General features: G+C 42.0%; 1 protein-coding gene across 2 annotated transcripts in view; it reads right to left on the reverse strand.

The window, feature by feature from the left end:
* Positions 1 to 23,904, reverse strand: part of LOC110528512 (copine-9) — a 137,961-nt gene that overhangs the window by 109,562 nt on the left and 4,495 nt on the right. For both annotated transcript variants that reach the window (XM_036984090.1, XM_036984091.1), the window contains 2 exons: positions 13,687 to 13,727; positions 4,615 to 4,661 (listed from right to left, as the gene is read on the reverse strand). In XM_036984090.1, coding sequence (XP_036839985.1) covers positions 4,615 to 4,661; positions 13,687 to 13,727 — 88 coding nt within the window. The remainder of the gene's footprint in view (positions 1 to 4,614; positions 4,662 to 13,686; positions 13,728 to 23,904) is intronic.

Raw genomic sequence — 23,904 nt, forward strand, 5'->3', positions numbered from 1 at the left:
ACTAAGCACACACTCCTGTGGTGCCCCCTGTGTTGAGGGTCAGATTGGCAGAGGTGATGCTGCCTACCCTCACCACCTGGGGTCAGCCCTTCAGGAAGTCCAGGATGCAGTTGCAGGGTCCCAAACTTGGTGACGGGCTTGGTGTTGAATGCTGAGCTGTAGTGAATGAACAGCATTCTTACATAGGTATTCCTCTTATCTAGATGGGTGAGGGCAGTGTAAAGTATAATTGAGATTGTGTCATCTATGGATCTGTTGGATCGGTATGCAAATTACAGTGTGTCTAGGGTATCTGGAATGATGGAGTTGATAACCAGCCTTTCAAAACACTTTATGATTACAGATGTGAGTGCTACAGGGCGGGAGTCATTGTGGCAGGTAGCCGTAGAGTCCTTGGGAACAGGAATGATGGTGGTCAGCTTGAGACATGTGAGGATTAGTGTTGTCATGATACAAGAATTTGGACTTTGATACCAATACCCGGTTTAGTATCACTATACTCAATATCATCACGATACTCGATACCAAAACAATACCACAACAAAATTGGCATATTAGCCAAAGTCACAGAATGAGACTTGTCCAAACTTAGCTACTGCTCTGTTCAAACCTTGGGCCTCTTTTGAGTTCAATTTCATTTGAACATTTTAATGTAAACATGTTTTAGACAACAATGTAGGCTATGCATTAATGAATAAATTATACATTCAATTTGACTTTGTTTTTACCAATCTAACTAAAAAACAATATAATGGTAAATCTCTATTGATAAACTGGGTAAATCAAGATGTTAGTCAGACTAGTTCTAGTCACAACACAGGTGAATGTATATTATTCAGTAGGAGTGTGTGCATGCATTGAGTTATTGAGCTGATATCATGTAGCTACAGATGACTAACAATTACTTCCATTAAGGACTTATTTTTATCGGCAACTGCTATGAGAACAAATTATTTTATTGTACTGATCAACAACATTTGCATAGAAGAAGTGATCTCTTCTTTCATAAAAGTGTGCTCTATTTCTTTAAAAAAGTAATGACGTCATCGCAGAGGCAGAATGTGACTGTGGAATCTGACTTTGTGGTTATTGAACCAGACAGAAGGCAAGGGAGACAAATAAGTGAATGAGTTTTTGGTGGCAACGGAGACTAAGGGAATTTATTAATTTGATTGGGGAAGCAGCGAACCTTCACTGTGGGGACAAACTTCGGTGATGCATTTTCTAATGAAGCCAGTGATAGAGGTGGTTAGCTCGTCGATGCTATCGGCAGAATCACGGAACATCTTCCAGTCAGCGTGAACAAAGCAGTCCTGTAGCATAGCCTCCGATTCGGCGTACAATTTCTCAATGGAGAACATCATGGGTACTTCCTCTTTGAGCTTCTGCATGTAGACAGGAAGGAGGAGTATAGAATCATGATCTGATTTGCTGAAGGGGAACGAGGGAGGGCCTTGTATGCTTGCTTGTTGTCACGCCTTCTCCCGCTCTCCCTCTCTGGTGCTCGAGGGCACCAGGCTGCCCTTTATTACGCACACCTGTCACCATCATTACGCGCAGCTGCACAATATGACTTCCCTATTTGTCTGCTCCTGACTTTGTTCCCTTTGTCAGCTTTGATGTCGTTATTTTTCCCTGCCCAGACGCTGTTCCTGTTCTGTTTCATGTCCGTCGTTCATTAAAATGTTTTCCCTGTACCTGCTTCTCGTCTATCAGCGTCGATCCGACAGAATGCTGACACCCCTAAAAGAAGCATCAGGGAGTTTTGTTTTTTGATTTGGTTGGGGACTTCGGGTCCGGGTGCTGTCGCCGAGGGAACCGGGGGTGCCTCAGCTAGCTAGCCGGGCTCCCACGCCACAGCCGGATGGCCGGACTATGACCCCTCAGCTGGTTCGTTGGGCTCCAACGCCCCAGCTGGCTAGTCTGGCGCCCATGCCTCGGCCGGCCCGTCAGGCTCGCCCAGGTGGGACGCCGGGTGGCACCCCTAGAGGAGGCGGTACTGTCACACCTGTTCCCTCTCTCCCTCTCGCACCAGGCTGCCCTTTATCACGCACACCTGTTACCATCATTACGCGCAGCTGCGCAATATGGGACTCACCTGGACTCCTTCACTTTGTTGATTGACTTCCCTATTTCTGTCTGCTCCCGACTTTGTTCCCTTTGTCAGCTTTGATGTCGTTATTTTTCCCCTGTCCAGACGCTGTTCCTGTTCTGTTTCACGTATGTTGTTCATTAAATGTTCTCCCTGTACCTGCTTCTCGTCTACCAGCGTTGATCCTTACACTTGTGTGTAGAATAGCAGTGGTCTAGGACTTTATTGCCCCTAGTGGTGAAGGAGACATGTTGATGGAAGTTGGGCATCACGTTTCTTAATGACTAGTGGCTCATTTGAGCCGGATCCTACCGAAACAGGACCTGGCACCTCTCCATTAAGTACTGTTTCCTTCCTGAACCGATTTGGCCCGATTCGTTAACTCTTATTATATGAAACATAACTTTCACTATTTGCAATGTAAAAATGTGAATTAAAGTGAAAGTTCATTGCCTCGTCTTAATTCTCCTGCCCCCTAAAAAAAACGCATCGTGAAAAAGTCAATTTTCAGCCTAGGCCTGATATTCTAAGAGTTGATTCGGGTTGGGCCAGCCCGAGCTTATGGTTTACACAACATTGTAACCTATGTTTGAAACCAACGCGTGGCCGTGTGAGAAGGGTGTCTGTATCTCTCAGAGAACTAGAAAGAGATTCACTTTCTATTATCGCTCTGCTCTGATTGACATGAACCTGCAACTCTCATCTCTCCAGTGTTGCACTTCATAATGTATTTCCTTATAAAATCATAGCCGCACGATGGGTTCTGGAGGAGCAGTAGCACACCTGATAAATTGAAATAAATTTGCCAAAGTTACGGAATTACTGCTGCCTGTTCAGAAAGAAATAGAATAACTCAGAATAGCCTACTACACCATGAGAAGGCCTATAATTTAGCCACAGAGGTTCATATATATAAAAAATGCCTAGCGCCAATAACAAGGCATAGCCTACAGTCGGGAACGTGTGGCAAATCTGTTAGTGAACAGTATGCAGACAAAATAGGCCTTTCACAATATATAATCGCGGGAAAAACTGTAATCCGTCTGCTGTAGACTACCAAAATATCTGATCAACTTCAAAATATTGTTTCACAAAGTAAAACAAGAGAGAGATAGGCTTTTGGCACGAACGCATCGGCCATCACCAGCTGCGCATCATTGGGTGAGTCAGTGAAACTGGAAAGCATTTTAAGGACTATCATATCCTTCAATGTGTGTTACCACACACCTAGGCCTAAGCTATTGATCGATTCAAGACAAGATCGTTTTTATTGATCTCAGATACTCAGTTTGTCAGGGTCAAAGTAACCTGTCATTTCGATAATATGTGCGGTATTAAAAAGGATTCTGCCAAAGTCTCCAGTAATGTAAAATGACGTAGAATTGCATGAAATGCAAGTAGACCCTAAGCTACTCAAAATGTTCCCAATGTGTGCAACTTCTGCAAGCACCTCTAGTTTACTGCTCCCTGTTACTACGCAAATGCTATGATAGGCATGCAATACTTAATTATAAAAGGTGATTTTTTTTGCTGATGCTTTCCGGTACCTCAGAGCCCCTCAGGTCACCCCCATTTCACGTTCACTTTTTGTTCCGGCACCTAATTGATTTACGAACTGTTAATGAAGCAGATTTCAAATCACTGGCAACCAGAAAAGCAGCCTCCAGGTGCTTGGTTTCCTGCTTGTTTATAGTGTTGTACAGTTCGTTAAGTGCCAGTTTGTTCTTTATCTTGTCCTGAGGTGGAATATATACAGCAGTCACAATAATAGCTGAAAACTCTCTTGGGGAGGTGGAAGGGTCGGCATTTGACCATTAGGTATTCAAAGATGGGTGAACTTCCACTGCGCTAGAGTCAGTACACCGATTGCTGTTGATGCATACCCCTCCCCCTCAGAGAGAGAAGAGAAGAAGAGAGAGAGAGAGGGCATCACAATACTCTTCGTTCACATATCCAAGGCTTTTGCCCCTTTGAGTTCCAATAGCTTCTTAATTTAAAAAAATTTGTGACCAAATGTTTTGATTACTCATTCCAAAAACCAATTATTATCTTGACTGACTTTTGCCAATTAAAGTATACTTGTCTATTAAAGGCTTTCCCCCCCAATGTGACTGTCAGAGATGATTTAACCCACATATGAATGGGTGAGCCTTCCCCCTGGCTGTGTCTGGCTGACAAGAAATGTGATTTATTATGGAGTCTCAAGACCAGAGGTTGTGAGAGAATCCAAATTGGAACTTGTTAGAACCTGTTCAGACCAGTTAGGCCCAGTTAGGGTTGGTTCCACACTTTTAAGCCCTATTAGGCATTGATTCTGCCGTAGTATTAGCAACGATTTCAATCAAAAATTTAACTGTTCCTCAAAGAGAGGAATGCTCTTCCTCATTGTTCCAAACTGAGTTTAAATGTATTTGGCTAAGGTGTATGTAAACGTCCGACTTCAACTGTATAATAGCAAAGAATGGCTTATCCTTCCAAAGGCGTATACGTAAAATCTGTAATAAAAAAGTACTTTCACTCACCTCTCTCCACTCCTTTGTCCCGATGCCTTGAACGTACAAAACCACAACTGTGAAGAGAGAAATAGAGAGAGAACGAGAGCGAGTGGGAGGGAGGAAACAAGGTCAAATTAAAATTAATAAAGCCTTATTATTAATAATGAATACCAAGTACCAGAATATTTCATTCAAATTCCTGCACTAGATGTCTTTGCAAATTCACCTGTTAATTTATTTGAATAGAGACAGATATAATTAAAACATTGATGCATTGAATTGCTTTGCATTGCACCATAAGCTTGCAAGAATTTCCAGCATTATATTATGCTCAGGTCCTGTAGAGAGCTAAGAGGCCATATTTTCATGGCCATGCTTCAATACCCACTCAAGGTATGCATAGCTTTCAGACTGTCGGACACATTCATACTTATGCTATTAGTACAGATGTAGGATCTTAATTTGATCACCCTGTTGCAGGACAACTTTCCTGCAATGACGGAAATTCAAAACTTGTGCTACAGGATTAATTTCCTGCTGTAACAAACTGGCTCAAATTACAATCCTACATCTGTACACACAGCATTGACTACAAGCATAGGTTACTGTGTGACATACTGTGTGACATACTGCATGTTCCTTATTTAACAGTGGCGAGTATTTATGAGAAAGCATCCGAGTGAGTGAAACAGCGCCTCTGTCTCTGTATGTGTAGCCCATCTATCTGATTCTGTCTGGTCAAATAGAGTATGACATTGTTGCCGCCCGTAGCACTGAATGCAAGGGAAGACAGCGAGTATTTGGCCTCCCTTGATATAAAAAGTATAAAATAATAGCCCATCAGTGTTGAGCTAAACTGAGTGAGCTCAACTGTGACTGGTCCTGGCTCACCCCCCCAAAAAAGTGTCAAGGCAAACCAGTTTGGATTTGACTACACAACAATTACGTCACATCAAAAGCAAAACGTAATAGACAGGAAACTTGAATTGTTGCTTCTCTTTGTGTCGTTGTCCTCCGGTGGCTAGCTAGCTACAATTGGCCCTTTCCTGAATTAGCAATGAATGGAGATAGGGATTTGAACTTGTGGTTTTACTTAATTCTCCATACTGGCCAATGATTTTCATGGCGATTCTGATCCAACCATAAATTTATACATTGTGGCCCTGGCCTGAGAGGATGGAAGTAGCTAGATGTATACTGAACAAAAATATAAAATGCAAGATTTTATCGAGTTACAGTTCATATAAGGAAATCAGTCAATTGAAATAAATTCATTGGGCCCTCATCTATGGATTTCACAAGACTGGGAATACAGATATAAATATGTGGGTCATAGGTACCTTTTAAAAAAGGTAGGGGTGTGGATCAGAAAACCAGTCAGTATCTGGTGTGACCCATCTGCCTCATGCAGCGTGGCACATCTCTTTCAGATAGAATTGATCAGGCTGTTGATTGTGACCTATGGAATGTTATCCTGCTCCTCTTCAATGGCTGTGCGAAGTTGCTGGATATTGGCGGGAACTGGAACACGCTGTTGTACATGTCAATCCAGAGCATCCCAAACAGGCTCAACGTGTGACATGTCTGGGGAGTACGCAGGCCATGGAAAAACTGGGACATGTTCAGCTTCCAGGAATTGTGTACAGATCATTTTGCGATGATCATTTCTCCAACACTTTACATGTTGCGTTTATATTTTTGTTCAGTATAGTAGGCTAAACGTTAACTAGCTGCCCCATCGTTGCCCATGAAAAGAAAGTTGGGCTAGCGAGCAAGCATTTAATCCAGGTAGCGTAGGACAACTAAAAGTGTGTACTGCACAACAGAGAGTAATAGACCATTTCATCAACATGAAAGAGAGGAGGATGGGATTGGTCTTTCTCTACAAGTAGGGTGAGTAAATATGCTTTTTCTACTTGCATGAACGAACACACAGAGAAATCAGAACCAAGGACAGCCACATCATATTTAGCTTACGTTGATTGGACTAAATTGTTTTTGGTATCTTTTAGTTGTCACTAAACATAGGTGATTAGATGATGTTGAAATATTGAAGTTGAAATGGTGCTGGAATAGTGAACGCAGCTCCTGACTTTCCAACTTGCAGTAACTCGCTGTGGTTCTAAATCAATAGTTGTTTGGTAGTCCAAAAATGTCAGAAACATTCACTTGCTTGACCATGCTGTAGGTCATGAAACTGTTTGTTACATGCAATATGTTTTGTGGACTTCACCAGACAGAGGTTGCTCTCCAGTTTTGTGATGATTTTTTTTTTTTCCTGGCTTGGCTTCCCCATTGATTTTACCCACGCACTGCTACTGTTATTTAATACAACTTTATTTATCTCCTCAGGGGCATCACCCTTGCAATGTGCTTAGCATAACACAAAAAGCAAGAATAGCACCTGACTTTGAGATGAACTCAGTTATACTGAACCTGGTCTGATATGAAGATATCTTATCCAACACTGGAGAGCTCCTCTGAACAATACAACAGGTATCCTCCTTTCTTAAAGATTGGACATATTTACAGTGCTTCCCCTAAGTCGCGATAAGGGGCTGGACTTAATTAGCATTCCTACCTCTCCTCATCCAGAAACAAACATCACAGCAAATCAAAGAGGAGCGCGCCAACACACCCTATACAGAAACCAATCAGCATAATCCTGCCACCGTGGGACAAGTACGAGCCAGCTGTGATGCCATAAAGCCCCAGCCCAGGCAAGCGCTTTCCATCCCCTCCTCGACGCTTCCTTCATCAATGGAAAAGAAGAAGGATCCTGAGTGGCGTCACTACCAACCCGGGTTTGATCCCGGGCTGTATCACATCCGGCCGTGATCGGGAGTCCCATAGGGCGGCGCACAATTGGCCCAACATCATCCGGATTAGGGGAGGGTCTGGCCGGGCTAGGCCGTCAATGTAAATAAGAATTCATTCAACGGATTTCCCTAGTTAAATAAAGGTTGAATTAATATGTAATAATAATAATAATAATAATAAATATATATAAAAGGAGAAAACTCGGGTCGAGAGTTTGGGGGCGGTGATTTCTTTAAGCCCAAGAGGGAGATTGGAGCCTTCATGGAGAGTGACTGGCCAGTGGAGAGGAGGGAGAGAGGGATGGAAGGAGGGAGGGAGAGATGAAGTAGGGGGAGGGGATCCGGAAACATGTAAGGAGACTGAGTGTGTTGTCCATTAAGGGTGGGTGGGCATCTGATGAGGTGTCCCTTCAGGAGTTCTGTTGGTCAGTACAACCGTCACCACATCCCCTGTATTCGGGTTCCCCTAGGAAAGACACTTCACATCCTCTAGAGCCGGGTTCCCCTAGGATAAACACTTCACATCCTCTAGAGCCCGGTTCCCCTAGGATAGACATTTCACATCCTCTAGAGCCCGGTTCCCCTAGGATAGACATTTCACATCCTCTAGAGTCCGATTCCCCTAGGATAGACACTTCACATCCTCTAGAGCCCGGTTCCCCTAGGATAGACACTTCACATCCCCTATAGCAGGGTTCCCCTAGGAAAGATCCTTTTAAGGGAAGGAGGGAATCATCAAGACCCTAATATAAGTACTTCTGAGGGGATGAGGGAACACAACCATCAAGACATCCCCTAAGTACTCATGAGGAGATGAGGGCGTTGACGACCATTTTGATGGAGCGATGAGAGGTGAAAGAAATAATGGGTTGAGCTCTCAAAGACTGATCCCCAAATCCCTGAATGAAAACACAGATCTGCCGTAAAGTTACGACTTGATCTCACAAGAAACAGTTAACAGTGCCTTCAGAAAGTATTCACACCCCTTGACTTTTTCCACATTATACTGTTGTTACAGCCGGAATTCAAAATGGATTAAAAAAAATGAATAAAAAAATCTCACCCATCTACACACACAACCCCATTATGACAAAGTGCAAAGATGTTTTTAGAAATTTGAGTATTTAAACAATATATATACAGTACCAGTCAAAAGTTTGGACACACCTACTCATTCAAGGGTTTTTCTTTACTTTGACTATTTTCTACATTGTAGAATAATAGTGAAAACATCAAAACTATGAAATGACACATGGAATCATGTCGGAACCAAAAAAAGAACTGTTAAACAAATCAAAATATATTTTATATTTGAGATTACTCAATGTAGCCACCCTTTGCCTTGATGACAGATATATCTGTTACAAGAGTGTGCAAAGCTGTAATCAAGGCAAAGGGTGACTAGTTTGAAGAATCTTAAATATATTTTGATTTGTTTAGCAGTTTGTGGTTACTACGTGATTCCATATGTGTTATTTCATAGTTTTGATGTCTTCAGTATTATTCTACAAAGTAGAAAATAGTAAAAGGTGTGTCCAAACTTTTGACTGGTACTGTATACATATATATACTTCATTTTACATAAGTATTCACACCCCTGGGTCATACATGTTAGAATCACATTTAATACAATTACAGCTGTGATTATTTCTGGGTAAGTCTCTAAGAGCTGTGCACACCTGGATTGTATATTATTTGCACATTATTATTATTATTATTTTTTTTTTTTTCATACTTCAAGCTCTAAAGTTGGTCGTCGATTATTGCTAGACAGACATTTTCAAGTCTTGCAAGCCGATTTGCAAGCCGATTTAAGTAAAAACTGTAACTAGGCCACTCAGGAACATTCAATGTTGTCTTGGTAAGACACTCCAGTGTATATTTGGTCTTGTGTTTCAGGTTATTGTCCTGCTGAAAGGTGAATGTTTGCCAGTGTCTATTGGAAAGCAGACTGAACCAGGTTTCCCTCTAGGATTTTGCCTGTGCTTAGCTCAATTCCGTTTCTTTCTATCATAAAAATCTCTGTAGTCCTTGCCGATGACTTGCCCCAAACAAAAACCTTAGTATTCAGGACATAAACTCAATTTCTTTGCCACATTTTTTGCAGTTTAATGCCTTATTGCAAACAGGATGCATGTTTTAGAATATTTGTATTTTGTACAGGCTTCCTTGTTTTCACTCTGTCATTTAAGATATTGTGGAGTAACTACAATGTTGTTGATCCATCCTCAGTTTTCTCCCATAACACCCATTAATAAACACTGTAACTGTTTTAAAGTCACCATTGGCCTCATGGTGAGATCCTTGAGCAGTTTCCTTCCTCTCCGGCATCTGAGTTAAGGAAGCCTGTATCTTCGTAGTAACTGGGTGTATTGATACACCATCCAAAGTTTAAATAACTGCATTGTATGTGGGGGGTTCCGCCCTATGGAACTCCCAATCAAGGCCGGTTGTGATACAGCCTGGATTCGAACCAGGGTCAGTAGTGACGCCTCAAGCACAGAGATGCAGTGCCTTAGACCCGAGTGGCGCACAACAAAGGCTTGCCATAACAAAGGGGTTGAATAGTTATTGACTCAAGACATTTCAGCTTTTCATTTTTTTATTAATTTGTAAAAAAATCTTTAAAAAAACATAACTCCACTTTGATATTATGGGGTTTGTGTGTAGAACATCAAATGGAATCCATTTTAAATTCAAGTTGTAACACAACAAAATGTGGGGAAAATGTGAATACTTTCTGAAGGCACTTGTATATACTGAGTAGTAAGCTTCAATGTAACAAAAACATAAGGCCTATCGGAGTCAGCTAGTGTTGAAAGAGTGCAAGGCTGGCGCGACACTTCCCTTTAGGGTGTGTCTCACAGTACTACGTGATAGCCATCGACTGCACTCTGGCCTCAATTGAACTGTGGTTCAATGGTCACACTGAAGGTTCCAAAGGAGACATGAAAGGCCCGGCTAATCCAGGACCACTGAGCTTCCACCTTTACAGTGTCCGGCCTGGGTTTGAAGTCCAGGACCCCTCCGTATCTCATCATTATATCTTCTCTCCAACACACACCATCAAAAAAGTGTGTGTGTGTGTGTGTGTGTGTGTGTGTGTGTGTATGTAACCATGACAAGAGAGATATAGTTTCAGGATGAAATTAACTGGTGGCCTATTATTTTTTTTATTTAACCTTTATTTAACTAGGCAAGTCAGTTAAGAACAAACTCTTATTTTCAATGACGGCCTAGGAACAGTGGGTTAACTGCCTTGTTCAGGGGCAAAACAACAGATTTGTACCTTGTCAGCTCGGGGATTCGAACTTGCAACCTTTCAGTTACTAGCCCAACGCTCTAACCATTAGGCTACCCTGCCACCCCATGGTAATTACGTAACATTAATTAAGAATAAATCTAAAATATATGTAGAATAATTGATTCAGAATACATTACTATTCCAGACATACAAACCAACATAACTGACTTGCTGTGAGGGTATATTGAATAAAGAATGTACATAAAATCTGTTTAGACAATGGTAGTCCCCAAATAGCATCCTATTCGCTATAGTGCAAAGTAGTGCACTACATAGAGAATAGGGTGCCATTTGGGATGCATCCATTTTCTTTGGAATCAGATATACAGTACATGTATCCGGGATTCAGCTTTGAGTTGTGCAGACAGGTGACCTTTTCACAATCACTATTGAAATGTAACACATAACTCAAGTAACACAAGTACCTGTCTGTGATGAAGAAGCACTTCACAGAGTCAAAATCAAACAAAGAAATCAATCGAGGGCTTTGTTTACTAAGCTCCCTATATCAGGAACACAGTCTCTATTGAAGATTTAATTAGTCCTTTACCATTGGTGAGAATGAGTTGAGGGACACACACACGTCTGTGTGTAGTGGATAGCGAAGTGCATCACTACGGTACCATTGGCTCTTCTGGGTCAGTGGTATTTACAGCGTTTCTTGAGTACGGTGTGTTGAAATGCAGAGGGCTGTGAGTTAGGGGTTGTGAATTTCCACTTCATGTTCAATTAAGTGTGGATTTCTCTCCCCTGAAAATAGAGATATCCTGAGCGGTGTAGTCTCTCATGGACAGACACACGTATCATAAAAGGTAGCCGCGTCTGTCGACAGACTGTGGAATGGGACAACCAACAATAAATCTTCTTCCTGGAACTCAGATTTTTCATCAAGATTTCAAATCTTTGGAATTTCGGAAGGGGAGGGAGCATTCGGCCCATAGACTTGGAAAATGTACAAACGAGTTTTGGGCAACAGTTTACCCCACAGAACTTAAATCGAGCATCTGACACAATATTTTAGTTCTGGGTATCCAAGATTATGATAGATGCATTGATGACAAATGCTCAGATTTCCTCAACAAGATCTGTAGACTTGAAAGGCAGATGGAAGAGTTCCTGTTCAGATCCCAAGTGGAGGCCTGTGTGGTCCAGTGGTCAGTGTAGCTGAATCTGGAACATGCATGGACCAAAGTCAGCATGGGTTTGAATCCAGCCCACTGATACTTCACCTTCCATCTTTCCTCTATTGTGCCATCTGTTCAATAAAACCAAAAATACAAATCCTGACTTGCAAAACAAGGCAACGCACACATTGCCAAATTGAATTTGTGCTGCTGCAATGTGTAAAGGGAAATGTAAAAAATGTTCAACTTCATATTGATCATCTCGAGCAACATGTTTGTATTTCTATGTTTTGTAGTAAAAAAGATAGATGAGATATTATTATTTCACCCTGCTGGTCATTTATGAACATTTGAACATCTTGGCCATGTTCTGTTATAATCTCCACCCGGCACAGCCAGAAGAGGACTGGCCACCCCACATAGCCTGGTTCCTCTAGGTTTCATCCTAGGTTTTGGCCTTTCTAGGGAGTTTTTCCTAGCCACCATGCTTCTACACTTGCATTGCTTGCTGTTTGGGGTTTTAGGCTGGGTTTCTGTACAGCACTTTGAGATATCAGCTGATGTAAGAAGGGCTATATAAATACATTTGATTTAATTTTATTTTCAACAACATCAGTGATCATCATGTGATTTTAACCAATTATGAGGAGGCATTGCCTACTAATTGGTTGACAAAGTCATTGGAAACACTTATCTTACTCAAAACAATAGAAACATTGAATTTTCACATATGTTGATGTTGGGGTGGTGCTGGAAATGAAGTTGAACAGCGGAATGTCCATTTAAAATATATAGGGCTCCTCAATTGCTTGGAGGAGCATATACGCTGAAACTACTACTCCACATGCGTCAGTCGTGTGTGTGTCAAAAAAACAAAACAAAAATCTAAATCTAATATTATTTGTCACATACACATGGGTAGCAGATGTTAATGCGAGTGTAGCAAAATGCTTGTGCTTCTAGTTCCGACAATGCAGTAATAACCAACAAGTAATCTAGCTAACAATTCCAAAATTACTACCTTATAGACAAAAGTGTAAGGGGATAAAGAATATGTACATAAAGATATATGAATGAGTGATGGTACAGAGCGGCATAGGCAAGATACAGTAGATGGTATTGAGTGCAGTATATACATATGAGATGAGTATGTAAACAAAGTGGCATAGTTAAAATGGCTAGTGATACATGTATTACATAAAGATGCAGTAGATGATATAGAGTACAGTATATACATATACATATGAGATGAATAATGTAGGGTATGTAAACATTATATTAGGTAGCATTGTTTAAAGTGGCTAGTGATATATTTTACATCACATCCCATCAATTCCCATTATTAAAGTGGCTGGAGTTGAGTCAGTGTGTTGGCAGCAGCCACTCAATGTTAGTGGTGGCTGTGTGTGTGTGTGTGTGTGTGTGTGTGTGTGTGTGTGTGTGTGTGTGCGTGCGTAATTTGGAGTGGAGAGCAAAGGAGTTGTCAAGTCAATCAGGCAAAGTCATGTAATTAAAAGATGAGTTGAGAGTTGAACCTTAAGCCTTAAGGCAACACTTGCCATATAACGCTGTGTACCTGACTATCCTGGAGGCTAGACTGACAGCAATTACCTAAAGGTGCATGGTCACTGAAGATAAGATAGATACATGGTGTAGTTCCATGTGTTCCATGGTGGTATCTGGAGCGCCTTCAACAGTTCTATTTTAAGAACACTCGGAACAGTAGAATGGCATGTGTATGTTATACAGGTCATGCAGATGATGTCATTACATCATGTTTTAAGCTTTTCATATAAACTTGTAAGTGCTTACAAGAAAGGCTTTGCAACCCTTGTAAAGAAGCATCACATACCAGGGTCTGATTTGGAGAAGGTGTCCATGTCCAGCAGGTTCCTGTTTGAATGAGAGAGAGAAACAAGATTTAAAAACTGAGAATAACACTAGCCTGAGTGCCAGATCTGTTTGTGTTGTCTTGCCAGCTCCATTGCTGTGTGACAAGGACAGTATGCAGTGGGCAACTCCAACTTGGACTATCACCATACATGGACAACACAATGAATATCAGAAGTATAAATAATTTAAACTAAGTTATTTGTTCAATTTAAAAAACACAATTGAATCTCCCACTCCTGATTGAGACATGTAACAGCCGGTACAGAGAGTGCTGCCATATTAAAGGGAAGACCAGGATAAGATGAAGGCAATGGCGGATATAAAACCTCTCTAGGGGTGGGATCCTCTTGGGGCTTTACACTCAGAGGGAGGTGTGTGTGTGTGTGTCAGGCTGGTAAGGTGTAGCTTGTAGCTGCTGGCAGATGAAGAAACAGGTCTTGGGGTATTTGCTCACATGCTTAGTTTCAGACACCAGATTAGCTGGTCACGGGGTACTGGCTGGACACACCAGTCTAGCTGGACACAGGGTACTGGCTGGACACACCAGTCTAGCTGGACACGGGGTACTGGCTGGACACACCAGTCTAGCTGGACACGGGGTACTGGCTAGACACACCAGTCTAGCTGGACACGGGGTACTGGCTAGACACACCAGTCTAGCTGGACACGGGGTACTGGCTAGACACACCAGTCTAGCTGGACACGGGGTACTGGCTGGACACACCAGTCTAGCTGGACACGGGGTACTGGCTGGACACACCAGACTGGCTGGACACGGGGTACTGGCTGGACACACCAGACTGGCTGGACACAGGGTACTGGCTGGACACACCAGACTGGCTGGACACACCAGTCTAGCTGGACACAGGGTACTGGCTGGACACACCAGACTGGCTGGACACAGGGTACTGGCTGGACACACCAGACTGGCTGGACACACCAGTCTAGCTGGACACAGGGTACTGGCTGGACACACCAGACTGGCTGGACACAGGGTACTGGCTGGACACACCAGACTGGCTGGACACAGGGTACTGGCTGGACACACCAGTCTAGCTGGACACAGGGTACTGGCTGGACACAGGGTACTGGCTGGACACACCAGACTGGCTGGACACAGGGTACTGGCTGGACACACCAGACTGGCTGGACACACCAGTCTAGCTGGACACAGGGTACTGGCTGGACACACCAGACTGGCTGGACACAGGGTACTGGCTAGACACACCAGTCTAGCTGGACACTGGGTACTGGCTGGACACACCAGTCTAGCTGGACACGGGGTACTGGCTGGACACACCAGTCTAGCTGGACACGGGGTACTGGCTGGACACACCAGTCTAGCTGGACACGGGGTACTGGCTGGACACACCAGACTGGCTGGACACGGGGTACTGGCTGGACACACGGTACTGGCTGGACACACCAGACTGGCTGGACACACCAGTCTAGCTGGACACAGGGTACTGGCTGGACACACCAGACTGGCTGGACACACCAGTCTAGCTGGACACAGGGTACTGGCTGGACACACCAGACTGGCTGGACACAGGGTACTGGCTGGACACACCAGACTGGCTGTACACAGGGTACTGGCTGGACACACCAGTCTAGCTGGACACAGGGTACTGGCTGGACACAGGGTACTGGCTGGACACACCAGACTGGCTGGACACAGGGTACTGGCTGGACACACCAGACTGGCTGGACACACCAGTCTAGCTGGACACAGGGTACTGGCTGGACACACCAGACTGGCTGGACACACCAGACTGGCTGGACACAGGGTACTGGCTGGACACACCAGACTGGCTGGACACACCAGTCTAGCTGGACACAGGGTACTGGCTGGACACACCAGACTGGCTGGACACAGGGTACTGGCTGGACACAGGGTACTGGCTGGACACACCAGACTGGCTGGACACAGGGTACTGGCTGGACACACCAGTCTAGCTGGACACAGGGTACTGGCTGGACACAGGGTACTGGCTGGACACACCAGTCTAGCTGGACACAGGGTACTGGCTGGACACACCAGACTGGCTGGACACAGGGTACTGGCTGGACAGTGGACCTGCAAGTCCTTCCCTTTCCTGACTTCAGTTTGGAATAGCCTCTGGTGACCTGCTTTCAGTTCAACGGCCAAAAGGCTTTTGTCTTGTTTTCCTTTACAGACTTCCACTGCATGTGATAAATGTACAGTTTTAGTTTATGGACGCATGCCAAAATTTAAATAATTACAAATCAATAACACATTTGCAATAAGCCCCAATGATAAACTCCCAATTCCTCTGACCTGATCTAATTTGTCTAAAATGCTCGTATTTTGTAGTTTTCACCGTGATGAGCTCAGCAGGTCAGGATCGGCCATGTTGTTTTGAGAATGACTACCTCTCCTCCATGTCTTGTCTCTTCCTTCATCGTTGTTGTACCAATAGGGACGAGGAGAACATCCAATCGGAGCGCTCTCCTGCTGTGATTGACATTCTCGGACAGCGCCAGCCCATCCCCAGCTCCATGTTGACCTACTCGTTATCTTGTGTTAAATCAATTTGTTAAATCACCACCGAGGTCACTTCAACAGCACACTATGAGGAAAAAAGCTTCATATCCTGAAGCCCTTACCGGGACTCAAACCCGGGTCCAGCGTCTGTCAAGCCAACACCTTAACCATTACGCCAAGAGGTCCACCGTGTCCTCACTCTTCTCTGTACAAGTCCCTTACATGTACACGCCGCTCCAATTGCTTCACAGGCACCATCCCATTTCTGACACCAATGTGGTGAATTTGGTGGGTATCCACGACCAGGACTCAAACCAGGGTCCAGCGACTGTCAAGCCAACAACCTTAACCGTTACGCCAAGACGTCTGAACCTCTTGACAAGGTAGGTAACACTAGGTGTTAGGTTACGGTTGCTACAATAGCAACTTAGATATAGCTACACGCTCAGTTGGTAAGAGTGTGACGTTGCAGAGTTGTGGGTTCGATTCCCACTGGGTACTCAATATGCTGTCATTGTACTGTAAACTTGCTTTGGGTCAAGTGTCTGCTAAATGACTTATTATTATAGCATACATTTGCTTGGTGTTGTATTTACATCAAAAGGAAGGGCTCAGGTGAAAGCAATGCAAGATGATAAAGGACAGTACAATCAAAACAACACACTTCACAATAAGTAGAATTTATTCCAACCTGTCAAAACATGGATTGTGTAAAGGCACATTTGAATGAACACAGTAAAACAGGTGTTGCTTTGTCACACCATGACAACATCATTTACTGTAACTATATAACACAAAACAAAGTTTGCAGTGGTCTAACAAAGAGGATAATACTTTATGACTGCAATTCATTTAGCACCTGTTTATTGCACAGCACCGTACACAGAGACAGAGACACAGATGGAGAGAAAAGGGGAATACCTAGTCAAAATGCATTCAAATGAAATGTGTCTTCCGCATTTAGGGGGTTGGATAGAGAGAGAGAAGGGTTGGATAGAGAGAGAAGGAGAAAGGTTGGCTAGAGAGAGAGAAAGGTTGGATAGAAAGAGAGAAAGTTTGGCTAGGTGGAGAGAGAAGGGTTAGAAAGAGAGAGAAGGGAAAGGGGGATACCTAGTCAGTTGTATAACAATGCATTCAACTGAAATGTGTCGTCCGCATTTAGGGGGTTGGATGGATGGAGAGCGAGAGACACAGAGAGCGTGAGAGAGGCGTAGCAGGAAGATAGGAATGATGTGATCCAAGAGATTGTGAGTTCAAATCCCAGGTGAGGACATGATGAATATTAATTACAGTATAGATGAACATGTACAATGTATCTCAACTATGTACGTTAAAAGCACTATTTGAATGTGTCGGTGTCCCAAACCTATTGTTTGGGGCAACTACAAACTTTACGTTCAGGTAATACTTTGAACGCAGTGTTGAGTAAACAAAAAGGCAGTGGATGGAATCAGTTACTAAATAATAATTAGTTGAATTAACTAGATTTTTGTGTTGTTTCAATGTTAAACTTATACTTACCTTCCTCAATATTATAGCTATGAATGCCAATAAGGTCATAGATGTTTTAAATATATTATTACACGTAAATGGAAGGGTCACGCATCTTTCAAGGCTCACAAGTTCAGGCTGCTTTTGTGGGGTAATCACGTTGACGGGTCTCTTTCAAACAAGAGCGATGAAAGAAACTGGTGGAAGAGCCAGTCCTTATTAGATGTTGCAATGCCTTCTCAGACCAGACCGAGTTTGAGACTCTGACGTGGAAAGACATCAGTCAAAAAATATTAGGCTAACAGAAAAAAAAGAATTTGTAATATATACAGTACCAGTCAAAAGTTTGGACACACCCATTCATTCAATGGTTTTTCTTTACTTTGACTATTTTCTACATTGTAGAATAATAGTGAAGACATCCAACCTATGTAATAACACATATGGAATCATGTAGTAATCAAAAAAGTGTTGAAACAAAAAAACAGCCAGTTTTGCACACTCTGGGCATTCTCTCAACCAGCTTCATGAGGTAGTCACCTGGAATACATTTCAATTAGCAGGTGTGCCTTTTAAAAAGTTAATTTGTGGAATTTATTTCCTTCTTAATGCATTTGAGCCAATCAGTGGTGGTGTGACAAAGTAGGGCTGGTATACAAAAGATAGCCCTATTTGGTATAAGATCAAGTCCATATTATGGCAAGAACAGCTCAAATAAGCAAAGAGAAACGACAGTCCATTATTATTTAAGACATGAAGGTCCGTCAACATGGAACATTAAGAACTTTGAACGTTTCTTAAAAAGTGCATTCGCAAAAACCATCAAGCGCTTTGATGAAACTGGCTCTCACGAGGACCGCCACAGGAAAGGAAGACCCAGAGTTACCTCTGCTGCAGAGGATAAGTACATTAGAGTTACCAGCCTTAGATTGCAGCCCAAGTAAATGCTTCACGGAGTTCAAGTAACAGACACATCTCAACATCAACTGTTCAGAGGAGACTGTGTGAATCAGGCCTTCATGGTCAAATTGCTGCAAAGAAACCACTAGTAAAGGACACCAACAGGTGGAAATCTGTCCTTTAGTCTGATGAGTCCAAATCTGAGATTTTTGGTTCCAACCGCCGTGTCTTTGTGAGACGCAGAGTAGGTGAACGGATGGTCTCCACATGTGTGGTTCCCACCGTGAAGCATAGAGGAGGTGTGATGGTGCTTTACTGGTGACACTGTCAGTGATTTATTTAGAATTCAAGGCACACTTAACAAGCATGGCTACCACAGCATTCTGCAGCAATATGCCATCCCATCTGGTTTGAGCTTAGTGGGACTATCATTTGTTTTTTAACAGGACAATGACCCAACACACCTCCAGGCTGTGTAAGGGCTATTTGAAGTGCTGCATCAGATGACCTGGCCTCCACAATCACCCGACCTTATCCTTTTGCGCCCACGGGGCAGTATTTTCATTTTTGGATAAAAAAAAATCCAGTTTTAAACAGGATATTTTGTCATGACAAGATGCTCGACTATGCATATAATTGAGCTTTGGATAGAAAACACTCTGACGTTTCCAAAACTGCAAAGATATTGTCTGTGAGTGCAACAGAACTGATGTTACAGGCGAAACACAAATAAAAATCCAATCAGGAAGTGCCTCATTTTTTGAAAGCGCTTCATGCCAGTGACTCCTTATATGGCTGTGAATGGGCTACGAATGAGCTTACGCTTTCTACGTATTCCCCAAGGTGTCTACAGCATTGTGAAGTCTTTTTACGCATTTATGTTGAAGAATAGCCGTAAGGGACCACATTGAGCAAGTGGTCACATGATGGCTCCCGCAGAAAATCTTGCGTAAAGTACTGAGGTAGCCATTATTCCAATCGCTTCTAATGAGAAACCAATTGTCCCGACGGATATATTATCGAATAGATATGTGAAAAACACCTAGAGGATTGATTCTAAACAACGTTTTCCATGTTTCTGTCGATATTATGGAGCTAATTTGGAAAAAAGTTTGGCGTTGAAGTGACCGCATTTTCCGGTCGATTTCGCAGCCAAACGTGAAGAACAAACGGGAGCTATTTCGCCTACAAAAATAATATTTTTGGAAAAAAGGAACATTTGCTATCTAACTGGGAGTCTCCTGAGTGAAAACATCAGAAGTTCTTCAAAGGTAAATGATTTAATTTGATTGCTTTTCTTATTTCCGTGACAAGGTTGCCTGCTGCTAGCAAGGCATAATGCTATGCTAGGCTATGATTAACTTACACAAATGCTTGTCTAGCGTTGGCTGTAAAGCATATTTTGAAAATCTGAGATGACTGTGATTAACAAAAGGTTAAGCTGTGTCTCAATATATTTAATTTGTGATTTTCATGAATAGGAAGATTTTCTAGGAAGACTTATGTCCGCTGCGTTATGATAATTAGTTTGAGGCGATGATTACGCTCCCGGATCTGGGTTTGAGAGTCGCAAGAAGTTAACCCAATTGAGACGGGGCGGCAGCGTAACCCAGTGGTTAGAGCATTGGACTAGTAACCGAAAGGTTGCAAGATCGAATTCCCGAACTGACAAGGTACAAATCTGTCGTTCTGCCCCTGAACAAGGCAGTTAACCCACTGTTCCTAGGCTGTCATTGAAAATAAGATTTTGTTCTTAACTGACATGCCTAGTTAAATAAAGGTTAAAACATTTTTTTTAAGATGGTTTGGGATGAGTTGGACCACAGATCGAAGGAAAAGCAGCCAACAAGTGCTCAGCATATGTGGGAATACCATTTCAGGTGAAGCTGGTTGAGATAATGCCAAGTGTGTGCAAAGCTGTCATCAGGTAAAGGGTGAAGAATCTAAAATATATTTATATTTGTTTGACACTTTTTTTTGGTTACTACATGATTCCATATGTGTTATTTTATAGTTTTGATGTCTTCACTATTATTCTACAATGTAGAAAATAGTACAAATAAAGAAAAACTCTTGAATGAGTAGGTGTGTCCAAACTTTTTGACTGCTACTGTGTGTGTGTGTGTATATATATATATATATATATATCATACACAACTGTTTACAGTATAATCGAGGTGATGGCATTGGAAATCCTCTTGGCTGCTTCTGTTCTGTAGGTGGCACTGTGGCCTCTTTTCAAAAGATGGGTCCCAATCTCTCAAAAGCCCCGGGATCCAGTTGGACAGGGGTGGTCTTCTAGTTACTGGGATGACAACCCAACTTGGCATGGGGGGAGGTTTTAGGTTTTAAAACAATTGGAGGTTTACTCAGTAGCAGTGCAAATATCATGGCAAAGCTATATGGACACTCAATGATCATGATACTTTGTAATGGTAAGTTTACAAACAGTATATTATGATAAATAGAATTCAAACTTGTTTCTCATTATGGTAAATGGTGATGAGTATAGCCAGTTATAATTGCAATGGCTTAGCAGATAATACAAAAAGATGATCAGTATTTACCTGGCTAAAAGAGAAGGAATAAAATCTCTATTGTTTACAGGGAACTCATTCAACCATTTAAGATGAAGTTGTGTGATCGAATATACTTCTCCTATGGGGAAAGAAAGTCAAAATGGGTGATGATATTAAAGGTAGATGGATTATTTTAAATATGTTATCGGACCATAAACAGATTTGGTTCCTTAATCTATAAGGTCCAAATAATGATAATCCACGCTTCTTTGAAAATATCTAATAATCGTTTATCAAGCCTACAGGCAATTCAAGACTATTGTTAGGGTGTGAGATTATAATACGTTTTTATATACCTCAATGGAATGCAAAGAAAACATATATTAGAACTAGTGGATATACCGTATGGAGGCTTAAATATCCTGACCTAGTGAGATAAATATGGCAGAGGCTCAATTAAGTTAGTCATCTTGACTACTTTCTTAGGTCATTCTCTCGGACACCAAAAGATTTTAAAAAATAAATACATTTTAAAAAGTGTTGATAGGGGACAGAATGGGGTCAGACCATTAAATAATTGGCATACACATTACTCTTACAGAATTTCCACGTGGGCAAGGTTTTTTGAAATGTAACCAATGCCTATTGGATGGCAAGAAGGGTCTCCCGACCCCTCCTTTCTCAACCTCCAGTATTTATGCTGCAATAGTTTGTGCTGGGGGGCTAGGGTCAGTCTGTTATATCTGGAGTATTTCTCCTGTCTTATCCGTGTCTCGTGTGAATTTAAGTATGCCGTCTCTAATTCTCTTTCTTTCTCTCTCTCGGAGGACCTGAGCCCTAGGACCATGCCTTAGGACTACCTGGCCTGATGACTCCTTGCTGTCCCCAGTCCACCTGGTCATGCTACTGCTCCAGGTTCAACTGTTCTGCCTGCGGCTATGGAACCCTGACCTGTTCACCGGACGTTCTACCTTTCCCAGACCTGCTGTTTTCAACTCTCTAGAGACAGCAGGAGCGGTAGAGATACTCTGAATGATCGGCTATGAAAAGCCAACAGACATTTACTCCTGATGTGCTGACCAGTTGCACCCTCTACAACCACTGTGATTTTATTATTTGACCCTGCTGGTCATCTATGAACATTTGAACATTTTGGCCATGTTCTGTTATAATCTCCACCCGGCACAGCCAGAAGAGGACTGGCCACCCCTCATAGCCTGGTTCCTCTCTAGGTTTCTTCCAAGGTTCTGGCCTTTCTATGGAGTTTTTCCTAGCCACTGTGCTTCTACGCCTGCATTGCTTGCTGTTTGGGGATTTAGGCTGGGTTTCTGTACAGCACGTTGTGACATCAGCTGATGTAAGAAGAGCTTTTTAAATACCTTTTATTGATTGATTTTAACCAAGACCAATCATTTATAAACAAACTTATTCGGATATAACATAAGCACAGCAGATCCCCTTATTGTATGGGACACTTTTACAATGTGTCTTTAGAGGCCATGCAATTCAATACTCATCTTTAAAACCAAAGTACTTTAGGTCAAAATACTTCCTATTAACAATGGGAAATAGAGGGACTAACAGTATAGATAGAAAGCAACAAAAAAAACTGTACCAGAAAGGCACCAAATAAGTTAGGAAATAAACAAAAATAACTGGATTTAAGAAAGATCAAGAGAAATGTGTTATAAAAAAAAAGAAGCAAACTGGATGGAATATGAAAATTCACCAAATTAAATTTTTATCTTCAACATAGAAATGCTACCAAAATAATTTACTGAAACTTGTTACAAATGATGGAGTCATCCATGATTCACCAAACAATATTTTGAAAGAGGAAACAAAGTACTTTAAGCATATGTTTTAGTTTCAGTCTCCTCCATCTCCACTAACCAAAATTAATTGTATGGATTTTTTTCTATTAATAATGTTAAATTAACAGCTGTACAGAGAGACTCATGTGGAGGCCAAATTACAGAGGAGGAATTTATTGATGCAATTAAAGCCTTTAAGTCCAGGAAAACTTCAGGGCTGGGTGGCATACCAGTTGAGGTATATCAAATATTTGTTAATGTACTCAGAGGACCGTTATTAGCAATGTTTTAACCACTCTTAAAAAATTGCAGGCTATCCAATACTCAGGATTAAGGTCTGATTTCACTATTATTGAAACAGGAACCAAGTGGTAAATTTAAAATATCTAGTCCATTTGAAAAATTGGAGGCCCCTTTCAGTGGTGTGCATACCTTTTTTAATTATATTGTCGGATATTATTCATCGTAATCAGACAGGCTTTTTATATGGGCGATACATTGGAGGTAATATAAGACAAGTACTGGAAAAAATAGAACGCTATGAAAAATCCGGGAAACCAGGCCTGGTATTCATAGCTGACTTTGAAAATGCTTTTGATACAACTGGAAGTTATACATAAATGCCTGGAATATTTCTATTTTGGAGAATCTCTTATACAATGGCTTACAGTTATGTATAGTAACCCTAGGTGTATAGTAAATAATGGCCACTTCTCAGAAAGTATTAAACTGTCAAGAGGAATAAAACAAGGTTGTCCACTATCGGCATATCTATTTATTATGTCCATTGAAATGTTAGCTGTTAAAATCTGATCCCAAAATAATATCAAGCGGCTAGAAATTCAGGGCTAAAAACAAAGGTGTCATTGTACGCTGATGATTCATGCTTTCATTTTAATCCATAATTTGGATCCCTCCATAGCCTCATAGAGGATCTAGAAAATGTT

The sequence above is a fragment of the Oncorhynchus mykiss genome, chromosome 7, assembly GCF_013265735.2.
Source record: "Oncorhynchus mykiss isolate Arlee chromosome 7, USDA_OmykA_1.1, whole genome shotgun sequence".
Lineage (NCBI taxonomy): Eukaryota > Metazoa > Chordata > Actinopteri > Salmoniformes > Salmonidae > Oncorhynchus > Oncorhynchus mykiss.